Source organism: Tuber melanosporum (assembly GCF_000151645.1).
Source record: "Tuber melanosporum whole genome shotgun sequence assembly, scaffold_48, strain Mel28".
NCBI lineage: Eukaryota > Fungi > Ascomycota > Pezizomycetes > Pezizales > Tuberaceae > Tuber > Tuber melanosporum.
This window is the reverse complement of record NW_003299093.1, coordinates 695,266-718,364: the sequence shown is the minus strand read 5'-3', so window position 1 is coordinate 718,364 and position 23,099 is coordinate 695,266. Positions and strand designations below refer to the sequence as shown.

General features: G+C 48.8%; 6 protein-coding genes; 3 read left to right on the top strand and 3 right to left on the bottom strand.

Annotated features, from left to right (window-relative positions):
• Positions 1–612: 612 nt before the first annotated feature.
• Positions 613–3,637, bottom strand: GSTUM_00008586001 (uncharacterized protein). XM_002840142.2 has 7 exons: positions 3,333–3,637; positions 3,164–3,266; positions 2,853–3,092; positions 2,597–2,790; positions 2,039–2,350; positions 1,713–1,903; positions 613–1,654 (listed from the first exon to the last, which is right to left on the bottom strand). The coding sequence occupies exons 1-7, from the start codon at positions 3,450–3,452 to the stop codon at positions 1,144–1,146; spliced, it is 1,671 nt and encodes a 556-aa protein (XP_002840188.1). The 5' UTR covers positions 3,453–3,637; the 3' UTR covers positions 613–1,143.
• Positions 3,638–7,982: 4,345 nt separating this feature from the next.
• GSTUM_00008585001 (uncharacterized protein) lies at positions 7,983–9,759 on the top strand. XM_002840141.2 has 2 exons: positions 7,983–8,148; positions 8,236–9,759. Exons 1-2 carry the CDS (start codon positions 8,104–8,106, stop codon positions 9,571–9,573), a joined length of 1,383 nt encoding a protein of 460 aa, XP_002840187.1. The 5' UTR covers positions 7,983–8,103; the 3' UTR covers positions 9,574–9,759.
• A 3,537-nt stretch (positions 9,760–13,296) lies between these two features.
• On the top strand, positions 13,297–14,154 carry GSTUM_00008583001 (uncharacterized protein). XM_002840140.2 has 2 exons: positions 13,297–13,847; positions 13,907–14,154. Exons 1-2 carry the CDS (start codon positions 13,365–13,367, stop codon positions 14,075–14,077), a joined length of 654 nt encoding a protein of 217 aa, XP_002840186.1. The 5' UTR covers positions 13,297–13,364; the 3' UTR covers positions 14,078–14,154.
• Positions 14,155–14,524: 370 nt separating this feature from the next.
• GSTUM_00008582001 (uncharacterized protein) lies at positions 14,525–16,794 on the bottom strand. XM_002840139.2 has 6 exons: positions 16,561–16,794; positions 16,459–16,504; positions 16,289–16,372; positions 16,146–16,234; positions 16,022–16,091; positions 14,525–15,945 (listed from the first exon to the last, which is right to left on the bottom strand). Exons 1-6 carry the CDS (start codon positions 16,726–16,728, stop codon positions 14,579–14,581), a joined length of 1,824 nt encoding a protein of 607 aa, XP_002840185.1. The 5' UTR covers positions 16,729–16,794; the 3' UTR covers positions 14,525–14,578.
• Positions 16,795–17,870: 1,076 nt separating this feature from the next.
• Positions 17,871–19,203, top strand: GSTUM_00008581001 (uncharacterized protein; the record flags this gene model as incomplete). XM_002840138.2 has 2 exons in its annotated part: positions 17,871–18,799; positions 18,855–19,203. 2 exons carry the CDS (start codon positions 17,871–17,873, stop codon positions 19,045–19,047), a joined length of 1,122 nt encoding a protein of 373 aa, XP_002840184.1. The 3' UTR covers positions 19,048–19,203.
• A 464-nt stretch (positions 19,204–19,667) lies between these two features.
• Positions 19,668–22,850, bottom strand: GSTUM_00008580001 (uncharacterized protein; the record flags this gene model as incomplete). XM_002840137.2 has 5 exons in its annotated part: positions 19,668–19,945; positions 20,063–20,204; positions 20,271–20,746; positions 20,834–21,253; positions 21,309–22,850. The coding sequence occupies 5 exons, from the start codon at positions 22,848–22,850 to the stop codon at positions 19,874–19,876; spliced, it is 2,652 nt and encodes an 883-aa protein (XP_002840183.1). The 3' UTR covers positions 19,668–19,873.
• Between the last annotated feature and the right edge of the window lie 249 nt (positions 22,851–23,099).

Here is a 23,099-nt window from a genome sequence, read left to right as displayed (position 1 = left end):
GAACCTCTTCGGAGGTGTTCCAAAGTGGGGCAACGTCGAGAGCGTAACGAAGCAACATCGTCTATCTCTGAATTTGTTGGAGGGTTGCTCACGTATAGAGTTGTGGGTCAATTTCGGTCTAGGGCATGAAATCTGGTGATATGATAGGTAAATGGGAGATGACTCAGAAAACCTGTACACAAAGCCACGGGTGCAGGTACTTGAGTACCCGAGCTAGTGAGGGAGACGAGGTCAGTCAGTCTGGGGAATATATTGGAGGCAAAAACTGCATCTGGGTGCCAGGATGAGAACATCGGTAGTTGGCTCATCACATCTGGCCATCCAGGGTACAGGTACAGTACCTGGCACCAGTCTGCAACCGTCAATATATTCTGTCAATATGTCCTGTGATAGAAGTGATATGATAACAGGGTTCTAGTAAACAAAAACACTCTATCAATCGGTGATTCCTAGCGGTGCAAATTAACCTACGGTTCCTGCACCACCGCACAATATCAGTATCTACTCCGGATGGATATTTTGTCCATCTGCCAAATGCGAACTGTTAAAGAAATGATTGAACCAGGATCCGGAGACCACCACATCCACAAAACAATAAGGTACCGTATACAAGAATACTGTTCAAATACCGTAACTTACTTTACAAGGAAGCATTAAGCCAAGGTTCTTAAAAGCAAAAATCGGTACCACCTTGTTGCTCAACTCCTATACATGTTTTTTATATTTTTGCCACAAAGTCATATCCCAAGCAAATACGAGAAAAGGTTACCAGTAGTATGTGCGTTTGGGAGATTCAGAACAGATTTCCCTCAAAAAAAACAACCAGAAAATAATTCAAAGGGTTTCAGGTGTAAAGATGCCAAGGTGAAGAGTAAATTGATTGACAATAGAAAGAACAATTGGAAGCCTATCCAGAGCCAAAACACCTACCAGGAAATAAATGTAAAGGGGAAGAGGAAGAAAACCAGAGAACAAAGGAAAGCCCATCAGAAATCAGAGAACAAAATAACCTTCCCCAGATAGCAAAGCTCCAAATTACTCAAACTTCTTTTCCCAGGTTAATCACGTATTCCGCTCCCCGACCGTCGTAACCTACACCTATATATAACCGTGACTAATGAACCACTGAGCGTTGGGTGTCTCTTAAGTGCCATCGGCAACAACTTGAGTTAGTGCAATTCTCCGCCTCTTTTTGTCGCCTCCGGTAGTGGCATCCGGCACACTTTCAGTTCCGCCACCGTCCTGTTTCACTGGCCCCTCATCTCTCTTCCCAAGAACACTAGAGTTTGCGCTGAGTGGGGTCTGAGGCGGGGTAGTCAACGGCACTCCCACTACAGATGCTGACACGCTGGGTAGGCTTCCAACGGTAGGCCTAGGATTGTTGATAGCTGTAGAGCCCAGCGTGCTAATAGAGGAAGACGACGATGAACGTGTCGGGGAGTTTGAGTGACGAGTTGGGGGAACCGGTGTTAGTGGGGTCTTGTGGGTCGGAGCAGGATTTGAGGTTGGATGAGTAGGAGTTCCAGAGGGAGTTGTCGCTCCCGTACTCGCAATTGGACCTGTGTACTTTTCACCCAGCTCACCGGAAGAGAAAATAACCACAGAGCAAAATCCATCCGTAGACGTCATCAGCAGTGTGTTCCCATCCGACGACCTACATAAATTTGAGATTGAATAATTGAAAAGGTGGATGGAAGGAGAGTAGGACTAACCATGTAAGATCTGTGAAGGCCGCATAGTGTAAATTGCTAACTACGCAGAGTGAGGTTTGCTGCTGGGTGTCATATATTAGAACGGCATCTTGTGTCGCTACAGCATATACCATCCTGTATGGCAGCGAAAAGGCTGCATTAGAAGGCGCACTCGTATTGGGGGTCGAGGCAGCGGTGTCCGGCCCGGATGGCTGAGAAGCCGAGGCCCCTGATGCCATACCAGACGGCCCCAGTGTATCATTTTGACTACCGACTGCTGGCGGCGGTAGCAGGGAAAGAGCGTCTTCAGGTGAAGATGTATCGACGGTTATATGTTTTGTTACTACCGACGACTTCCGGAATGTATACAACACAGGGGAGCATTTGACCGCTATTGAAGGCTTCTTATGGCCTGGGAGATGGGCAATGGGTGGCTTGTTCAACCCTGCCCTGGTGTATATATATACTGTATTGATTATATCATCCGCTGTTTTTGCCCCGTCTCCGGTAGTGGGATTAGAAGTCCTATATTGCCCGGCCGGGGTAAACAAAAGGCTTCCGTCCGGAGTAAATGTCAACCGGCGGAAAAATGATGTCAGTGTCTCGTTATAGTAGATATTTGCGTTTTTGACTCCCAAGCCGTGAACTTTTGGTGAGAACTCCATTGGCTTAACTGCCGGAAGAGGTAACGCTGGGGAAGGCGATGTAGAGCGGCGAAGCGATGGAGATGAGCTAAATGAACTTCTGCGGCTAGCAGCAAGTATGGGTGGGTTCATCGGAAGCGAGAAAGATGTTGGTGTCCCAGGAGTTGACGGGGCAGGAGAAGCAATAACTGGCGCATCGCCGAGCGGGAAGTTTGTTCCGCGCGCGGAAAAGTCGGGTGGGGCAGGGCTGCTCGACGATACCCTCCTCCGAGGAGGGAGATCCATCCGTGAAATCTTGCCATGCTGTGAAAGAGAAAAGTGGCCGTCCTTTGATTTGAGTGTATAGATGTGAACTGAACGATCAGAACTCTGGGTGGCTACAAATTCGTTCAATGGATCCCAGGCCACGCCTTGGACATAATGATTGTGTTCGGCAATTTGACGAACCATTTGACCTTTAAATATAAGTTATAAGTACCACTCTGCACCGGTATAGATTCAAACACTAAGAACACACCAGTTTGAGCATTCCAAACACGGGCAATATTATCCATGCTTCCGGTGATAAAAAATATACCATCCGGGGACCAGGCAAGATCGTAGATCTCCGAGCCCATCGATCTACACATATGTTTAAGTCTCCAGGTCTCCTTGTCCTCGAGATCATCGTCGCTAAATGCACCAGAACGGTGACCAGGCTCTGCGGGAACCCAGAGTATGATATTACCGTCATCGCCCGCCGATGCAAGCATCTCACCTGTTATAATATATTCAGCAAACTTAAAGGCACTCCAGCAATCCCACATAGGAGCCGAAACCCAGACGAACCTCGTGGACAAAAGCGAACAACATTAACGGCTTGGCTATGCTTCGCAAGAGTACTCAGGTAGACAACCTTGCTCTCCTCGCCATCACCTTGGACCCTCCAGATCTGTGCAATATCAGCATAGGAACTCGGCGAACACGGGGGGTTAAAGCAAATAAAGGTCGAACATACTCGAACATTAGTGTCCCCGCCGGCGGTCGCAAGCCGACCTTTCCCGTTGGGCTCGAAATGTGCACTGTATATTGGCTGATTCTGTTCGTGCCAGTGAATGGTAAGTGGGATAGCCTTCATGTTGCCGTTCCTTCAGAGGTCCAAGAGCTACGACGGAAGGAAGGCGTTTGGAGCAGGTTGACCAGAAGCAAAACAAGTGCTCCAACTGCCAATGGGTGGGGAGGGAGAGGTTGTGGTTATTTTTTATTCCCGAAATTTTTAGAGAATTTTTCGAAGGAAATTGGTCTGTATGTTTTGAACAAACAGTAGGTGGAGGGGGTTGTCGTGATGTTGAGATGTAGTGGTGGTTACGGGGTGTTGTTGGTGAGGCAACTGAGGTTCGGGGGGGTTACGAGAGCATAAGGTTGCGAGGGTTGGGCGTTGCTACAATACCGGTATGATACCGTTAGAGCGCTCTCGAGAGCAAGGGTAAGTTAAGTTATGTATCCACAGGAATCAATGGGCGGCAAGATATTGAGGGAGTGGGAGAGGGAACTGTGCGACACGAAGGTCCCCCTTGAGAGAAAGAGAGAGAGAGGGGGGGTCGAGTACTCGTACCGGCACCGGGACCGTAGTTTACTTGTGAATGTACGGCATGTGTAGAATCACTTACCGTAATCCTGCATGTATGATAATCTGAATATCTCGACCTGATTCCAATGTTTTTTTTCTTCTGTATCATAAGGATACTGTGGCCCACCAAAGGCCTTTCGAGAATTGCGGTCTGAGAGGTCGGCATGGAAGATCGCAACCTTGTATTATAGCCAGCCTAACAGTCAGCCAGAGCTCTATGCAGAAAAATTTGGGGCGCAGAATTTATGCCAGCTTATCTCGCAGAAATCCGGCGCAAGAATGGTATTACAGTGGGTTCAGATTGTCGGAGTTTAGACTGTGCAATATGCCTTCTGACAAATAGCCGAGCAAGGAACCCCCAATTACAATACACATATTGGATATTACAAATACTTGTACCCAGATCCTCCAAGCTTACAAAGTAGCCGGTAGCCGTTGTCGTTGTCGTTGTCGTTGTTGCTGTTGCTATTGTTGTGGTTGTGGTTGTGGTTGTGGTTGTGGTTGTGGTTGCTGCTACCGGTATTGTACCATTTGTTGTCATGACAATCTTCTGGCTATCAGTTCCATCACTTTATGATTTGAACATCAACCTCCAAAGTACCGGTACTATAAGTCACTCCAGAGTGGTCGTTTGTGGTTTTGGATCGCCGTATGGTTGTGTGCTTTTAGACTCGGGGCCTGGAGACGATACTCTCTTCAGAGGCCTACCTGTGCGTCTCGACTCACTCACTATTCACAGCTTCCCGATTATAACTTTCATCTTTGTACATATACCGCAAAATTGGTCCAAGTGGAGATAAGCCATGACGGGGAATATCGCCTCTCGAGGAGATGTCGGTACTTGCTAGACTACCGTATATAATTATGGTCATCTACAGGGCTTATTGAAACGGACACTCCGCCATATTGCGACGGGTAAACAAAACACACTATGGCAGAGGCAGCGCATTGATCGCAATGGTACGACAGGCTTGCAGGCACAGTTTGGTGATACCGGTACGGTGTTCGGTGTCCGAGTACAGGCCAGTGCAGTCACCGGTTGTTGACTTTCCTCAGGCTACCGGTACTCGAGTACCCTATCAAGAGCAAGAGGTGGTCATCACGTGGTTTAAAGCAGCAAGTTGCAACAAGAACTCTCACCAAACCCGAAGCAAAGCGTCTGGTTGCCACATGCCGCTATTGCCTTACCACGCTTGCCTTTTCTGCCTTCATGTGTGCTGCCGCACTGCACCGGTGCCCGAGTGCTCGAGGAGTCTACAAGTACTGGTCCTGTTCTACAAGTACTCGAGTACCCTATCGTGCTCGAATGCAGACAGTCCACCGATGGCATGGTGTCCTTGAAAGAGGAGCCGATGATCTGATTAGATCGGGTAAAGCCGCATGACACCACCATGTGGAGCATCATACCGGCACTCGAGTACGATACATACAGTACTCGTACTCGAGTAGAGATCTCCGGTTACAACACCGGCATGCCCAAGCTATGTTAAGTACTCGGGTACTCGAGTACGAGAATACCCGTATCATAGTCTACATACATGCCTTTGACCATGAGCAGGCTCAAAGAACCGGAGGCACAACGAACATGCCATGCAAAAATATCTTGGCAAATGCAGATTTGGCATGGCTTGTTCTGTCCGTTGAAATCCTCCTCGACGTCTGACCAATTATACAAGTACCACGGTCACCGGCAAACCCTACACTTGAACCCAGCATCGGCGGTTCATCGCTTCGCGACCCAAACTTTACCGAATGCGACGAGAGATCTGCGAAAAAGGGGCTTGTGGGCTCTGAATCTGATCCAGTCACCACTGAGTCGGAAGAGACCTCTCAATCCCAAGGGGATCAAACTTCTGAGCGATCGGGGGAAGAATAGGTTATCGGTGTTGGAGTCTGAATTCTTTTTTTTCTTTTATCCCTCATTTTTATTATTCCTCTAAGATGGAAACCAATCATGGGGCTGCAAACATGGAATAAGGAGAAAAAAGGAAAGAAATTGAGTTGGAGATTTTGTTGGAGCGTCTGATCGTGCCGTGGGTGGCCGATAACTGTGCAAGTGATGCAGAATCCAGTATCATACGGTACAGTACTCGAGTAGCACTGCTTGCAGTCTACCGTATCCTAAAGCGACTCTATCACAACCCCAGAGCGAGAGGTGTGGAGGTGAACCCCACGGGGTTCAGCTGGACGGGCCGTGTGATGGGACTCAAGTGCCGCACAAGAGCATGTCGCAACAATGTGATATCGTAGCTCGTAGCGGAAGCAATTGTAGCAGATGACAGAAGATTGATCACCGGTATTCATTCGGTGACTGGTGAACTCAGAACGGCATTGCAGTAAGGAAATGCCGGTGGTCCGGCTATCTATGAACATGATACTGTATGGTCAAGATAGTCCGGACTCGCCATCCACGCCGAACTTTGCGGGGATACTCCCCCAGGCGACATCAGACAAGGGCTAGACTAACGGGGGGAAGAACAGCAATAACATCTACCAATCCCAGCTGGTGCTTGGCCTAGAAGTAACGCCCGAACAAAACATTTGAGAGCATAAAGAAACCCTGCTATCAACACATGTCACTAGTACCCATAACTCAAGAGTACTATGTGTATTAGGATAGAATGTGTCATGCCGGGGAAATACCATAATAATATGAATTATTATTATCGTGTTAGAACAATTGGGGAGCATAGAGGAACTCTGTCCATTCACCTGGCGATCGCAGGTGTTGGTGGAGAAATGGATCTCCTCAGTAGGTCCGTCCGCGAGTACCGTAATCCACAACACACCACACAAGGATTCATCGGCTTTCATTGTTAGATGTACGAGTACGGTACAGTACCGGACAGCACTCGTACTCGAGTACCCATTTTCTCCTTTCCTTCTCCTTTCAAACTCTGCCACTAGCTGCCCTACCGTGAACGTTTGTAGATATGCTACCTATTGTGCGCCCGTATTTGCCAAAGCTTCCACGACATGGGGACCTGGAACCTGGTGCCTGTCTGTCTGTTTTTTGGGTGAGTGGGCATTCGCTGTCACCTCCCCCCCCCCAAGTGTAGGGAACGTTAGGTCGGAAATTGAGGACCCTGGAAACCAACCTGCCGTAGGTTATTGTGATTGCAAGAACCTCTCTATTCTGCATCATATGGTGCCGGTACATACTAGAGTAATCTATCGGTATTGTGTCTGGTCTTGAGTAACGCAGCAGTATAATTTCAACTCCCCGGCAAACAGATGATACTATACGAGTGTGAGAAAGGGATTATCGGCAGGGGCGTCTGTTGAAGGGAGAAAGTTCTGAGACACTTTTAAAGCGACAAAGCGACAAATTGCCCACATGGGTTGCTCGAATGAATTTTGGATATTACTATTATCCGGCAATAAACAAGGCCTTTTTCTTCCTGACACAACATAACTATTGCGATAACCTACCTCCAGGATACTGCTGGAATAAAAGGGAAAGGCGCTAGGTTCAAGATATCGCACGGTATCTATATCTAACATCAACCCAATAAGCTCCGCCCGCATCCAGGTGTCAGATAGTCATCCCCCACGGCAGCTGTCTCTATTGCCTGATTCTGAACCTACCCGGTGTCGTAAGGGCAAGCACAGTGCCGGTATGGAGATCAACTGCAAGTACTGTACATTACCGGTATGATATTACGTTGTATGATACTTGGTAGGAAGTTAGTGAATGGTTAATCCAGCTTAACCAGCAAAATAATTCTTGACTGGTGCGAAAAAGTCTCCCCCGGCGCTTGTGCTATAATATGATAGTAATAACAGTTACCAGCACTCGAGTAACTTACATTCGCTCACACCAGGGGATAAAAAAAATTAGATAAAAAAAATTTAGACTAAAGGCTCGCTTCACAATCCACTCGAGTAGAGGATCTGTAGAGGAGACTTCTCACTGGCAGGACGTTGTAACCCATTAAGCAGAACGAATCAGAAGTGTGGGATGAAAGGCTCGTAGCACCCCCATAAGGGTGCCCCCGCTGAGCCGCAACTTCTTTCAACAGCTCCAAACTCACCTCCCCACGGACTGCCCCACAAGCACCACCGAAACCCCCATTCCTCTTCAATGACACTCCAGCTATAACTCAGGCCGAGTTCCACGAATGCACCACCCCCTGGTCTTTAATCTACGGCTGCGATAATGTCCAACAGAACCCTCTTTCACTCCGTGAGGACAACCATCGGAGTACGTCTGCCCTGAATAAATCATGGAACTAGAAGACATGCTACATTCTCAATCTTTATATGATGCGGTGCTAACTATACGAAACAGCCAAACAGAGGCACCACCAAAAGTGCAACTTACTATGGCGTGTACTTCTACCCATACACCAAACCCACCGACGATCCGGTCTTTGCCGTAGTTGGTGGTCCAGAAACTATCATCGCAAGACCACATCCTACGAAAGGTCTCGAAGTAATACAGTACTTTCTCGACGACCTCAGATTCAACGAGTCACTATGCACCGCTTCGTGGACCAAAGACCTGAAAACCGGTGACCCCCTGATCGCCGTGGGCGGACAAGCCGGAATTATCAAAATCCTGAACGTCAAGACAGGTAAGGTCACACAAACTCTCAGCGGTCACGGCGACGAGATTATGGAGATTCTCACATCGCCGAAGAGCCAAAAACTCCTGGCCTCCGCATCCGCCGACTCCACCGTCCGGATCTGGAGCCTGGACCCCGCCCATACCCGGCAACCGTGTGCACTGATATGCGCGGGCGAGGGCCACAGAGAGACTATCCTCTCCATAGCTTTCCACTCCTCCGGTCGATACCTCCTGTCCGGCGGCATGGACCATATCGTAAACCTGTGGGTCCTGCCCGACCTCCCAGACGAGTCCGCGGGTGGGGACAAGCCCATAACCCTCATGTACCCACACTTCTCCACCTCGATGATCCACTCAAACTACATCGACTGCCTCGCTTTCCACGGCGATTACATCCTCTCGAAAGCAGCGCGGGAGAGTAAAATCGTCCTCTGGGCTATCCAAAATTTCACCTCCCGCCTCCCCCCTCCTGCCCGGGACAAAGCACCCACAACACATGAGTGGCGCGCCACGCGCTCCGCCTTCGGCGGCGGCTTCGACCGCCTACTGCAATTCTCCATCCCAGACACGGAGCCGTTCTTCATGCGCTTCGGGATATTCGCACGCGCGTGCGCAGACACGTTCTTGGCCATGGGCAGCACGAGTGGGAGGGTCCATATGTGGAATCTGCAGCGCACGGAGACGTGTGGCAAGAGTCCGGGCGATACGGGTACTCGGGATGGTAGGGATACGACTACCCCCAGTGAGAGGGGGAGCCCCGCGGTTACCAGCGCCGATCTAAATACTACGGGCCTTATCGCCGGTAGTGATAGGGGACCCTCCACTGCTGTTGCTGCACCTCCCGCTCCTGCCGCTCCATCCGCTAAGCTCCCGTCGATTCGAGGTGACGCCTTGGGCGACCCACTCGCCGTCATTAAAGCACACTACACGCTCGAAATCCCAAGAATTAAGACCACAATCCGACATGTCGCCTATAGCCTCTCCGGAGAGTACATGGTCTGCGTTGGTGAGGGTGGAAATATCGTGATTTCAAGGAAGGATCCGACCGTGAAGACTTGAAGAAGACTTGGTATCGTACTACAGTTGTAATTGTCATTTATGGCTATCTAGGGCTTGTTGATTGGTTCGTCGCTGGTGTCGCATCTTTATCTTGTGGGTTGGAGTGTGTTTTTGTTTTCGTTTTTGTGGGTTCTTGTGTTGGCTGCTAGCTAGATAGCCGAGGTCGTATATAATTTATACATTGAGTGTTTCGTATTTACGGTGACTATTCAGTGGATTGGGTTGAGTTTGCCACGATATATAGTCGTGGTATTACTTCTGTTGTGGGATGGGGGGACCGAAAATACTACATCAGTGATCAATCATGAGCTCTCAGAACTACAAGTACAATCATACCCGTAAAGTACGGCACTGCCCATTCGACATCCACTAGCCCACGCTCGCAAACCCCATGTCATTAATACCCTACTGAACCATAGCCTCCACCACCCTGTTGGCCCATATAATACCCAGCTGCCTTCAAAAGGAGCATAACTAAGGAACAATGAATAGCACAGAAAACATTCTATTATAGTTACAGTGCTGGTACACTACTGTACACCACTTGACCATAAAGTAATCTATAACAGAATTACGATACATATTGGCCACAGATTTAATATTAATATTGCTTGAACTAGGGTTAAAAGTACAGGTTATTCAAACTTATCTTTCTGGCTCCATGTGGTTCGCGCATGGGCAATTACTTGTAATATATCATAAAACCAATGCTAATAAAACCCCTATCATGCTGTCCTAACAATTCATTCATACCTAAACCCCACAAACACAAATAACAAAACGCCCAAATGATGCTAATTCTCGTATGATACATACAATAGCCCCCCTCCCCCAACTACAAGGTCTGGCAAGAGGTTCTGGAGCAATTATTTGGGGTTGACCAGCCAATTATACCCTTGTCCATTCCAGTCAATTGGTTCCTATTTACCATACCCTGTACCTGACTAAAAACAAGCTATCTTGCGACAGTAGCAGCTGTAACACCACCAGCATTCCGCTCCCGTAGAACTCTCTCCGCCTTCTCTAGGAAGTCATTGAATTCCACAACCTTGCCAAGTATCCCCGTCCCATCTCGTCCACCACCGGTGACGATCGCAGACACTCTCCTCACGAGACCTTCCAGACCTTCCAGGCTTGTTGTGCCTGTGTGGTCTTGCTCATTGTCGCCATTGTGAGCACGGGACTTGCCGCGTTCGAGAGCTCCGGATATTTCTTCGAAGAGTTGGGAGGTCTGGTTTTGGGTCTGGGGGTGGCGTGGTTAGCTAGGTGTGCTGTCGTGTTGTGGGAGGGGGGGTAAATACATCACTACTCTTACTGGCTATTTCGTGATCACGGCGTACGTCGTCCATTTGTACGGCAACTTGGGTTCTCTCACGTTTGATCGCTAGGAGTTCCGCCATGAGTTGGTTTTTCCTTCGCTGGGCTTTTCGTACACGGTCTGCGAGGATGATGCTGTGTTCCAGTGCGTCTGTCTGTGTTGTGATATTAACTTGTCTGAGATTGGCATAACGGGGGAATGAACTCACCAATTCCAAGAACCGAAGACTTAGCTCCTCCTTGAAGCTTTCCACAGCTTTCTTCTCTACCCCGCCTTTCAGCCTCTGGTAGAATTTGTCGATTAGCTCGGTGGCTACTTGACTAATAACATCGACAGGGTTAACACCGGATCGCTGGCTTCCTGCTGGGAGTTTGGTGCTAGCGCCGCCCTTCGCTAATCTATGTACGACCACGGGAAATGTGGTTGGCCCGTGCTCATACTCATCAGTATCTTTAGGCGGTTTAGGCTTTGGCTTATTACGAGCAGCGATTGATTTGGAGGCTTTCTTGGTAACCCGCGGGGCTGGTCCCTCGGCTTCAGATTCATCTTCGTTCTCCTGCTCCTCGTCAGAGAGTTGCAGGTCCCCGCCTTTTTCCGCTGACCCCAGTTGCGGATTTTCGTCTACCCTCTCTTCCTCTGGCTCAAGTAAAGGTGGTATTCGTTTGCCTGCTAGCTCCGATTTAGGCGGATTCTGAGGCTTTGGTTGAGTTGATCCGGGTTCCGCCTCCCCCTCCTCTTCTGAGCTATCTTGGCCACCTAGGAAAAGAAGAGGCGACGAATTTGGTGGAGGTTGGGATTTGTCCAAATTCTGAACCGGTGTCTCCAGCATTGTTGCATCAGCTCCTGCTTCCTCCTCTTCATCCAGTGTCTTCTCAATCGCTGATTGCTCGATCGTCTGTTCCCCAACTATCTCATCCTCATCGTCGCCCCCAACTACCCCAACGTCTAGTGATGCCCCAACCTCCTTGACAACTTTTCTCCGCTTGCTCCCCTCAGGGCTCCTCTCAATCACAGTTGAAGTTTCACTTTCTGGAACCCCATCAATCGCTGCAGAACTACTCCTCCCGTTCCACGTCGGCTCCTCGGGGGTGTTCACAAATTTCCCAGGGCTAGGTTGTCTGGTCCTCTTCCCCCTTGGAACTGGGGTCACAGCAGCAACCGCCGGTTTGGTAGCGTTAGCCCTCGTAGACGCCTTAGTAGCTTTAAAATTCGTCGGGGTATCAATAGGGGAAGAAGACGATCTGATTTGCGTAATAGCAGGTGTATTCTGTGTACGCGGTGATACTCGCCGCGGGAGCGCAGCCGCAGGCGTCTCCTCCGGACCAGAAGAAGTTTCATTTCGGAGTGATGAGGGACCTGGGAAGGTTAAGACACTTTCTGCATGATCTCAAGAAGGCAATAGCGAACCTGCTTTCCTCTTTTCTCCTGAAGGATGTGGTGGGGGAGTTGGGGTAGTTCTCGGCGACCTTCGTACTGGACCTGCTGGCGGTGTTGCTTGTTTCAGTGGAGGAGCTTCTGCTGGAGGAGGAGCTACCGCCGGACGGGCAGGCGGCGCAAGAGGCTGTATAGAAAATCCTAAATTCTGGATCTTGTGTGTTCTGGAATACCTTGGTAAGTAGAACTTGTTACACCAATAACAAAATCAAAACTCACCCAGCACCTCTCTGTCGCGCAGCCAGTCGCTCTAGGTATCTTTCATTTTCTGCCTCAAAATTAGCACATTATTCTAGCCGAATATTCGAACACAATTTTCGGATACTCACGGGATGAAGCCATTGCTATATTGAGGGAAAGAGTGAACAAAGGTTTTTTTTTTTAAAAAAAAAAAAACCTCCGGGTGGGTTGACGGGAAACGGAAGAGTAACGCGTCAAGGATTGGTGGGTGTTGATTCGCGCTGCATGTTGGCTGTGGAAAAGACTTGGCAAACCCCCCGGAAACGTGATCGCCAGGCTGGCAGGCTTCGAGTGACCATTGGTGAACACTTAATGGCACGTAGAGGTGGTACTCCTCCTGGTTTAGGACGTTTTGGTGTTGTGCTGGTGGTGCTATTCTGGCACTCAATAGTTTCGTAGAGGTTGTTAAGAATCTGATCAAAATGGGTTTTTTCCAGGTATCATACTGGTGTAGACTGCCGGTACTGCTAAGTGTCATAGTTCTAAATACAACAAGCATTCAAGCCCAGAGTGTATTTCACATAAATGAGAACTGCTAGTGCCGAGTGCGGCTACCGGTATCTGGCTGGCTAGGAGCTAGGCGGGAATGGGCCTGAAGCGATTCTATCACTAGATCTTTACCTCGACCTGAACCGATCACTTCTCAAGCCTAACCGGTAATAAATTAATCCTGTGATGATCATCCCTCTAAGGTTAGGTTTCCACCCTACGAACATAACCCACCTCCAGATCTCCCTCTACCCCTCCACCCCACCACAAACCATTGCAACTTACACCTCTACACCTCGATCCCACAACAATGGGCTGGTTCTGGGGATCCTCCTCCTCCAAGGACGCCGACGGCTCATCCGACCCACTCAGCCATCTAGACCCGGCCTTGCGGGACTTCCTCTTAAAAGAATCCCCACTAAAGCCCCCCTCGCCCCCCCCACCACCACCACCCTCGAGCAAACCCACCCCCACAACCCCAGAAACCACGGAAACCCCCACAAGAGACCCCCGGACCATCAATTCCTCCTACGGCGATCGCTACGCCGACATCTGGGCCCAATACACCCCGCAAGGCCTCACGCAAGCGTCGAAATCCTCACAGGAACAACTTGCCGATATCCTGCAGGCGTACAAGTACCGCAAGAGCCTGATCGCGCGCGCCGCGCTCGAGAACTGCGTGGGCGAGCAGAGCGCACTGCACGAATGCTATCGCCACGGCAGCTTCGCGCAGAAGGCGCGTGGGTGTGGTGGTGAGAAGGGGCGGTTGCAGGACTGTTATACTACGCAAACGGTATGTTAAATCTCTCCTAAGAGGAGGGGGGGAGCTAACGATGGGGAGGGGGGTGGCAGAAGTTCTTGCAGGCCATGGGGTACATGTCAGATTTCGCGAGGTCTGCTGAGGTGGATGAGAGGATTCAGATGCATGCGGATAAGTTGTACCAGGAACAAGTTCGCCAGGATGAGCTAGCCGAAGAGGAGAAGAGGGCTGAGAGGGCCGCTAGGGAGAGGAGGAAGTCGTAACATGTGCTCTTCTTGGGATTGCGGTTGTAAGACAGGGCTGCTAGTATCATCATATTCAGATTCTCGAACAGGGAAAACCAATTTATTATTATCGCTGTGGTATTATATGCTCAATGCTGTATTATCCATCTTCCCCCTCCTTTAACCACCATGGGGGCAATGAACATAGGAAAAAAAATGTCCTGGGTGAAACGAATTGTCGCGTCCAACGGCTTTATAGGACGCACATCAGAGGACCCTGGTATCATAACTACTGAATAAAGTTTAATCTTGGAATCTCATCGAATTATGCTTAGCGGATGGATTGAACCACCAAACATTCTTAAAGCGATGTTCCCGTGTTTATTTCTCTCACTCCGTGGACAGAGGAACCTGATATGGAATGAAGAGGGGCAGGAGTCACATGTGAAAGTGGGAAGGTGATGGGTGTACAGTTATACCTAGCTGCGATATGAGATGTAAGTATTATTGAGCTTGCTAATATCTCCCTCTAAGCTATTCCTATGATGGAAGCAATCCCTTCATTCTTGCCGCTTTGAATCGGCTAACTTTCTGGGTTTCTCCATTATCGTCCAATAGCACTTTCGCCATCTCTTCCCCACTCCCGACAAATACACCCTGCTGCTGTATCATCTTATTCCTTAATCTGTGATACTCAACTGCAACCTCAGACCTGTGAGTAAGAGGATTTAATTCATCAGGTGGCTGAACAGGAGCAGATTCAGACACTTCTCGCTCAATAACGGAGCCATTCGTACTGGTTTTAGGAGGCGAAGCATCATTGTCAACATCATCGTCCTGGGGAATAGCCATTGCCGCCTTGAACCGTGAAACCTTCCGTGATTTCGACGCAGGAGGCTCAAGTGAGGTCGGCCCGTCATCTGCAGAACGTTCCATGACATCTAAGCTAATGACTGATGTAGGAACCACCCGTTCAGGGGTCTCTTCAATTTTTTTATTCTGCACTTTAGTCTTCTCACTTTTGAAGATGCTGGGTCCCTTCTCTTTTACAGGAGCTGTGTTCCCGGGGACCGTCCCGCTTCTCCGCATGGCATCCATAACAAGCAGATCAACCAATAGTGGAAGAGCATCTTCCGTGTTATGAGCTGACGGTGGTGCCGGGAAGTCAGGCATGGGTGGCGGTGCCGTAGATATCTCTGGCTCAGTGGCGAACCGGACACCTTTCTTCTTCTTCGGTTTTCGGGTTTTTGCTTCATCCTTCCTCCGTTGACTCTCTTCCTCCCGCAACTTGGCCTCTGCGGCCCTTGCCACTACTCCACGTTCCTTAATCTTGCGGGCCAAGTCCTCCATTTCCTTCTGATATTCGAGAGTGATGACCCGGGTAGCAGTGCGTCCATAGCGGTCTTCATCCTCAGAATCCAGCTCATCTGTCTCTTCATTTGAGTCGCCTTCATGCCCATAATATATCCCCTCGTCCTCAAGGTTGATTTCCGCCACTACAGCCCCAATTTCTTGCAAGTTATAGTTGAGCATCTGTTTTCTCATCTCGGCCTCCTCAGGTGAATCTGTCGGTACTTCCTTTACGAAGTCTTCCTCATTCAGAACTGGATCGTCGAGAACTCTAACAAAGCCACCACCCTCTTCATCTTTAGGAGATATGGTTTTAACGCCATCTAGCTCGCCCTTCGCTGGGGTTTTATCACTCTTTCGCGCACTTGGGGATGGCACCTGGGGGGAGGGTTTAGACGCCTCGGCTGGCTTATTTTCTGAGGTTTCCTCTGAAGCTTCAACAGGAAGCTTCTGTTCCTTTGCATCTTCATCCGTTCCGACCATCTTCTGTAGCTGTTCAAGTGGTGTAGTATCCAAAGCCTTCGCCGAGCTGGGGTCGGCTCCGCTGATAGTAGTATCTATGTAGCTTAGCTATTTGCCTCAAGAAAGATCTCGCAGGCAACGGGGTGGTAGAGACGGGGCGTGGCGACTGACTGATAATGTTCCCATCCTCATCTAATTCTTCACGAATATCCATAATTGGTAAGCCGTCTTCTGCTTTAAGCTACAGAGCTGTCAGTGGTGAAGCGGCCGGAGATGGTTTTGAAGGATAACCCACATCTGGCTCATTAACAACGAGGAGGGGGGCCAGTTCAGTTTCGCCTTGATCGATTTGTTTCTGAACCTTATCCACATTTTCCTGAACATCTTTGTCTCGTTAGAGTCAGATCCCAAGGAGGAAGAGTATTGAGGGGAACGAACAATTGATTCTGTGACCCACTGCTGCGATAGCTTGATCAACTGTCCTCCTTATGCCAACGTTATCTCCCAGAAGTGCTTTCACATCTAAACACCAGAAATTAGCCTCCTATTCTCAAACGAGAAGGGAGAAGAGCAGAAAAAAATGCAAAAGAATGCCAAATAAAACACACCTTCCTCATCAACCACAGTCCCACCAAACCCACTCCCAACTTTCAACTTCATTTGAATCAGCCTTTCCAACTCAGTAAACGATTACTCAGAATATTTCTCACCATATCCTCACGCGTAGCATCACCAGGTAGCACCTGTAGTTCCTCCCTCAATGCCTCATACTCGGCAGAGGAAATCTGCCAGTGCCTAAGTGCCTTCCTCAGCTTCTCCAGCGAAGCCTCAAGACGCTGACGATGAAGCTCAAGTGATCGCTCTACCTCAATGGGCATGGCGATTATGAGGGTATTCACGAAAAGTGGGGAATAGGGGGGGAAACAGGGGGAAGGCAGTTGCCGTGCGAGAGAGTGTGGAGAAACAAGGAGAGAGGGTGGGCGGAAAAAGTGACATAGGGCTTTCTTTCAGCCGAGGTAACCCTAACCCATTCGCCGCCGGCCCTGGGATATCGCATTATATGATACATATCAGAGGATACGCCCAATTACCGGAGGGATTATGGTTCACGGAGTGACATCCCTATAGTTTTCTGCCCCATAATATTCTCACTATCTTTTTTGTGTCTTTGCTTATATTTTTCAGCGTTGTGGGAGGAGGGATCCTCGAAAGTTTCTGTTTAACCTAAGTTTTGGTCGGCGGCTTGAGTTATAGTCTAATCTACTGCGAGGTGAGGTAAGGTATCATATGATACCATACTAGGGGTTTTCAAAGTTAAAAAGGTAGAAAAAACTTAGCTTACTTTGTTGTTTCATGTAAACTTGGGAATACTTTTTTTACTGGTAGAGACAGAGGTTTGGAGGTCAGTAACAGCTACAGGTCTCTATTTTACTGAACCCTACCAAAACCCAGAAACAGTATACAAAGCACAAACAAATGATGAAAAACCCTAAAGTGTTTTCAATAACTCTAGAAATAATTATCTACATTCTGTGGTAAAAATCTCTTGATGTTGACTTCTTATTGATAAAACAGGCTTTACACAATGTTTGTAAGTACCACCTGAGCCACAACACATTTTCCTTCAGTTACCTTGGTGTATTCAAATATGCTACCCCAAACATGGGGACATGATTGGCTAACATTATAAAGTAACCTAATGCAACTTTCCACTTTACTCGTTACTGAGAAATCATCTTTTTAACTTTGAAAACCCCTAGAACTACAAGTAAAAAAAGTATTGTATGGTATGGTAAAGTAATGGTAAATTAACTGTTTCTGGGTGTGCCAAGTTTACATGAAACAACAAAGTAAGCTAAGTTTTTTCTACCTTTTTAACTTTGAAAACCCCTACTGTAATCAACAACTCCACTAACTAAGGCATAACCTGCCCGTAGACCTCCCCTCCCTCCACTCCACCCATAAGGTCAAGGTCCAACCGAAGTAAATAAAAGCCCAAGAATGTCGAACCCCTTATTCAATGATGATGGTAAGTCTTCCAGCACCCCATCCTCTTCTCTCCCTCCCCTTCCCTCCCTCTATCTATATCCAGATCCGCTACACGAGCACAACCCAAATACTAACCGCCACCCCACCAGACGAAAACTGCCCAGTATGCAAATCCTCCCGCTACCTCAATCCAAACATCCGCTTCCTCATGAACCCGGTGTGCTACCACAAAATGTGCGAATCCTGTGTCGACCGGATATTCATGCAAGGCCCAGCTCCCTGCCCCGTGATCGCGTGCGGCAAGACGCTTCGCAAGAACAAGTTCCGCAAGCAGACTTTCGAGGATGTAGCTGTTGAGCGCGAGGTCGACGTGCGAAAGCGGGTGGCGCTGACCTTCAACAAGCGCCAGGATGACTTCGATAACCTGCGCGAGTACAATGACTATCTGGAGGAGGTGGAGCAGATCACGTTCAATTTGGTGAACAAGATCGACGTGAAGGAGACCGAGGCGAAGCTTCTCGAGTACGAGGCGGCGAATAAGGAGCTTATTAGTACTAATGCGGCCCGACAGGCTGCCGAGATGATGGCGTTCGCACAAGCTACTGAGGCGGAGAAGGAGAGTCAGAGGTTGGCGAGGGAGATGGCGGTCAGGGAGCGGGAGGAGGAGCGCAGGGAACAGGAGGAGTTGAAGATTGCCACCTTGAATGCGCTGGCGAGTGGGGATAAGGGTGCTGTCAAGGTTATCCAGGAGGTGCAGTTGAAGAGGTCTGGGGAGAGGAAGAGGAGGCAGGCTGATGAGCAGATGAAGTTGAAAAGTCTGGCTGAGGGGCGATCGTTGCTGAATTCTTCGCTGTTGGCGGGGACCAGGAAGAGAGTCCTTGAAGATGGCCCCTTCGATCCTCTTGGCGGGCTCAGTGATGTTAACGAACACTATATCGTTCAAGACTATTACGAAAATAAGTACGTTCCCTTCCTCCTCCGGGTTGTGGTTCGCTTGATGTCTGAATCATTGCAGATGGCTCGAGAATGTCCGAAACGATCCGGCAGCGCAGGCTGGTGGTTACTTCGTTGAAGAGTACTACGGTCGCTCATTGTTCGAGGCCTTTTCCGGCCTCACTTTCTTTGTTGACGAGGAGGCCGCACGGATAGAGGAGGAGAAGAGAGCTAAAACATATACAGACTTGATGATTAGTGACGCTGTTTCATAGATTCCACCGACGTCCAATTTTTCATCTCCTTCCCTTTCTCTACTGTTTCTTATCATCAAATACACACCTTATGTACAGTAATAAACGGCATGGGATATTGGAAGACTCTAGAAAAATTATAATAATCATTTTCGAGAGAAATGGTCATCAAGCGGATGCCAGAGAGCTTTGTCAAGGCCAAATGGGTGCTGATATGTGAAAATTGGCCCGCCCCACCAATGGAATAAATTTACTTGAACGCTTACGGTTATTTATATACATGGAGAGCACCGTCAGATAGCCCTAGGCCCTGTTCGATTGGTTATTTTTATGATAAAATATGGCATACTTTAGGCCATGCTGAACACCCTTTCCATCTCAACATTTTTTATGGCACTTTTATGGCATAAAAATAACCAACCGAGCACGGCTTTAGTAGAGCATTTTCGAGGGAACCGGAGTCTATATGTCAAAGTCAATATTCCAAATTCTGTGCCTCCTCACTTATCCTTGCTCCAAGGAATGTACTTCAAGATATGATACCGTACATATCAAAGTGTTAGGGAACACGTCGCATGAGTGACATGGCACTCATTGTCTATCACTCGAGGACTCTAACATTTACTCCAGCAGATGTACGGTACAAAACCACAAGTATGATACGACGGTAAAAAATAGAATAAAATAAAACCATTGACCGGCCCCCATAACATTAATGGAACTATACATCCTTGAAACCATTTGTAAGGGAAAAAATAGTACAATAATGAATAAAAAAGCACCCAAAAACCCATAACTCCAATAGTTTAAACACGAGAACAACTATGCACTAGCTATAATGACAAACTTAATTTTCCTCTTCCTCATCACCAGCAGAATCTTCGGTATCGCCATTCTCGCCATTTTCAAGGGCAAATGACTCTGGGATTGTCCATTCTGTCAAGTCACCCTCGTCCTCCTCTTCGCCTTCTTCCTCTTCCTCTTCCTCATCGTCTTCATCATCGGAATCCGTTCTCCCGGCAAACTCCTCGTTAACGTCGTACAATGCGTATATTTGATCACATTTGTAATCCATCTCTGCCACTAGTTCGTTCATCTCCCCAGTGAGCGCCTTGCGCCGTCTCTTCCCCATCGATGGGTCTAGGCTCATGAACTCCTCCGCCTTGTTTTGGTACGTTCTGTTTCAAAGGAAAAAAAAGTTAGCGTGATAATAAATAAAAGGAAGAAATAGTGAAGGAGCATACAATTTAATATGGGCAAACTCGTCTTGGAGCTGACGAACAACCTTACTTAGCTGAGTTTTTGGTGCTTGTGATGGCCTAGGAGTTGCTTCTTCCTCATATGACCTAGTGTTCCCCGGTCTCCTTGTAGAGACAGGCTCAAGGGGAGGGGCGGGGAATGCCATTGAATTATCAATATCTGCCAGAGGATTAGCCATCTTATGTTCTTGCTCCTTCTGTCTCAGTTGCTGAATGCGTTTGCAGACGGTGCAGGATTCAGGATCATGCTCGGCAAGGTGATCAACCATAATTTGGACGTCATGTGTTTCTCGAGGTGTCAGTTGGGCCGCTGCGGGAGGGGCAGGGGGGGGTGAATGAATCATGGACTCCTGGAGAGTCATGGGATCTTCATAAGACATTTCCTCATGGGATGTGTGCTCTTCATCGTGGCCTGGCACGGGCAATTGCTGTCGAGCCTGCCCATTCAAAGCTTCTGCCCCCTCATCCTCGCTTTCAGATACCTCTTCCTCAACCTCTTCCTCAACAGGGAAGCTCATCGTAGTCTCCTCATCATAATAGTAAACCACCTTCTTAACGACTCTCCTTCTCCTTGGCCTTCGGGAAGCCTGGGAAGCTTGTACTGCAGCATCAGAAGATGGAATGGCCGAAGTTTGTGGCTGCTCCTGGGGTTGAGCGGGCAGGGTCATGGTGACTTGGGCCGAGTTGTCGACCGCCCCGCCCTTATCGCTCTTAGCGATTCTGACGGTTTTGGCAGGTTTGTTGGATGTGCCAGGTTTGCGATTAACAGGAGCAATAGTTTCTTCGACCTTCTCGGTTGATGGGGCAGATGCTTTGGCGGACTTCCTGGTTGGGTTTTTCGGCGTTGCGGCCCTCTTCGCCTGGGCTTTCGTCACCAGACCGGACAGTGCCGGCTCTTGTGTCACAGCTAATTTTCTCTTGCGCCTTTCAGCATTAATTTCTTTTGCAATCCTCTTAATCTCATCGGGCTACCCGCAGCGGTTAGAAAATAGTATTAGAAGGGTAATAGGTGATTATACTCACAGAAATAGACATGACAGTATCGTCACCGGTCGAAAGATCTTTTGGCTCGTTATCCCCGGAAGTAGCTTGTGTGCCTTGAGCATCCATCAGCAATGCCTCGCTATCACTAATAGCAGGATATCCGCGGGCCTCATTGGAACGAGTATCCTTCTTTCCCCTTCTCTGTGCTTGCACTCCTTCCCTTCTCTGTCTAACCGGTTCCGGTACTGAAACCCGGTTAACAGCCAATGACGGGGCAGCAGGAATATCCAATCTGGCCATGAAAAGGTCCGGACGAAGTTTCCTAAGCTGATGTTCAACCATTTTGTCAAATCGTTCTTTCTGCAATGCAATTCTCTCTTTTGCTCTCTGCTCTTCGGCAATCTTCTTCTCTTCGATGTCCAAACGCTCTCTTGCTTTTTCGGCTTCCTTCTCTCTTGTCCGTTGCTCGCGTCTTTCGGCCATGACAGACTCTTCGCTTGCTGCAGCTTCTTTGCTCTTTTCACGTCTAGCTGTGTCTCTTGCCACAACTTCAGCAACTGCAGCGGCGTCCCTAGCCTCTCGGGCCTTCCGCCGCAACCTATCTTCACGAATTTTCCACTCCTTGTCTCTGAAATCGTAATCAGAGCGCCCCTGTCGGAGGTGAGCAATCTCGATTCGAAGCTCCTCATTTACTGCCTTGAGGTCCTCATTCGTAGAAATTGTCATCGCAGCGGAGTTGATGGCAGAGTTGCGCTCTTCTTGCATATGCCTCAAGGCAATTTTAGAAACCTCGAGCTCTCGAGTGAGCGCATCCAATCGAGTGAGAAGGCCATTAATGGTGGTCTCCAATTCTGCACTATTGTAAGCGAAAATACATTTAGCAAGGGATAAAAGCGATAACGCACTGAGCTTCTCCATCTGATGTTCTAACTTCATTTTTTCTTTCGCTCTCTCCTCTGCGTCGCCGTCATTGCTTCCACCAAATGCACTATCCCCACCTCTCTTTCTTATGAGACTGTCCTCTGCTGCCTTTGCCCGATGTTGCTCCTGGCGAATTCTTATCTCACTCCTTCTCAACTCATGTTCCAAATGCATACATTGTTGCTCAGCTTCTGCTTTGGAGCCTTCGAGAGCTTCCACTTTGTCTTGTAATAATTTCATCGCCATAAGGATTGCACGCTCGTCATGAGGAACAGGAATCGATTCGAGAGGTTTATGGGTCTTTGGAAATCCCCCGGATGTACGTTTGCGAGAAAACCTAGTTGCATCACCGGGATAGCCGGAAATAAGTTCTGAGAGATCCGACATTTGTGGGAGGAGAAAAGACTGCTGGGTAATGCCAATAGTCTCATCACCAGGTTTATGAAGCCCAGGCGCCCTTCCGGAATCAACATCTTTCAACTTGTCTAATCTTTCTTTCAAGTCCGTTGTAGTGGTGTGCCCGTCCAGGCCTAGCTCCTGCAGGAAAGCATCGGTAGACTTGAAAGACCTTGGGACGGGTTTGTCAGTGCCGGAGCCCGTTCTCCGAGCTTTGGCAACGATTGCAGGTACATCTGCGGTCAGATCATCATCTTTTGCCATCCGATTCCCACGAACACCTACGCCGGGTACGCTGCTTGAGGAGATTTGTCTTGGCTTTGATGATGCGAAGCGAGTGTTCGAGGGGGGGGCTCGACCAGAAACACTACCGACATCCGAGGCAGTGTCTCCATGTTCGTCGCGCGGGCTCTTCGATTGCCCGCCCCGGAATCGTGACCGCGAGCCCCCACTACCACTGTTTGAAACAAAATCAGATATCTTTGAAGCACCAGTCCCTGTCCCAGTCGCCGC

Coding starts and splice junctions, on each gene's coding strand:
- GSTUM_00008586001 (XM_002840142.2), bottom strand. CDS start 3,452: ATGAAGGCTATCCCACTTACCATTCACTGGCACGAACAGAATCAGCCA. Junction 3,267..3,332: donor GCGGGGACACTAATGTTCGA/GTATGTTCGACC, acceptor GATATTGCACAG/ATCTGGAGGGTCCAAGGTGA. Junction 2,791..2,852: donor TGTTTGGAATGCTCAAACTG/GTGTGTTCTTAG, acceptor TTATATTTAAAG/GTCAAATGGTTCGTCAAATT.
- GSTUM_00008585001 (XM_002840141.2), top strand. CDS start 8,104: ATGTCCAACAGAACCCTCTTTCACTCCGTGAGGACAACCATCGGA. Junction 8,149..8,235: donor CCGTGAGGACAACCATCGGA/GTACGTCTGCCC, acceptor TATACGAAACAG/CCAAACAGAGGCACCACCAA.
- GSTUM_00008583001 (XM_002840140.2), top strand. CDS start 13,365: ATGGGCTGGTTCTGGGGATCCTCCTCCTCCAAGGACGCCGACGGCTCA. Junction 13,848..13,906: donor ACTGTTATACTACGCAAACG/GTATGTTAAATC, acceptor GGGGGGTGGCAG/AAGTTCTTGCAGGCCATGGG.
- GSTUM_00008582001 (XM_002840139.2), bottom strand. CDS start 16,728: ATGCCCATTGAGGTAGAGCGATCACTTGAGCTTCATCGTCAGCGTCTT. Junction 16,373..16,458: donor GACTGTGGTTGATGAGGAAG/GTGTGTTTTATT, acceptor TCTGGTGTTTAG/ATGTGAAAGCACTTCTGGGA. Junction 15,946..16,021: donor TGAGGATGGGAACATTATCA/GTCAGTCGCCAC, acceptor TAAGCTACATAG/ATACTACTATCAGCGGAGCC.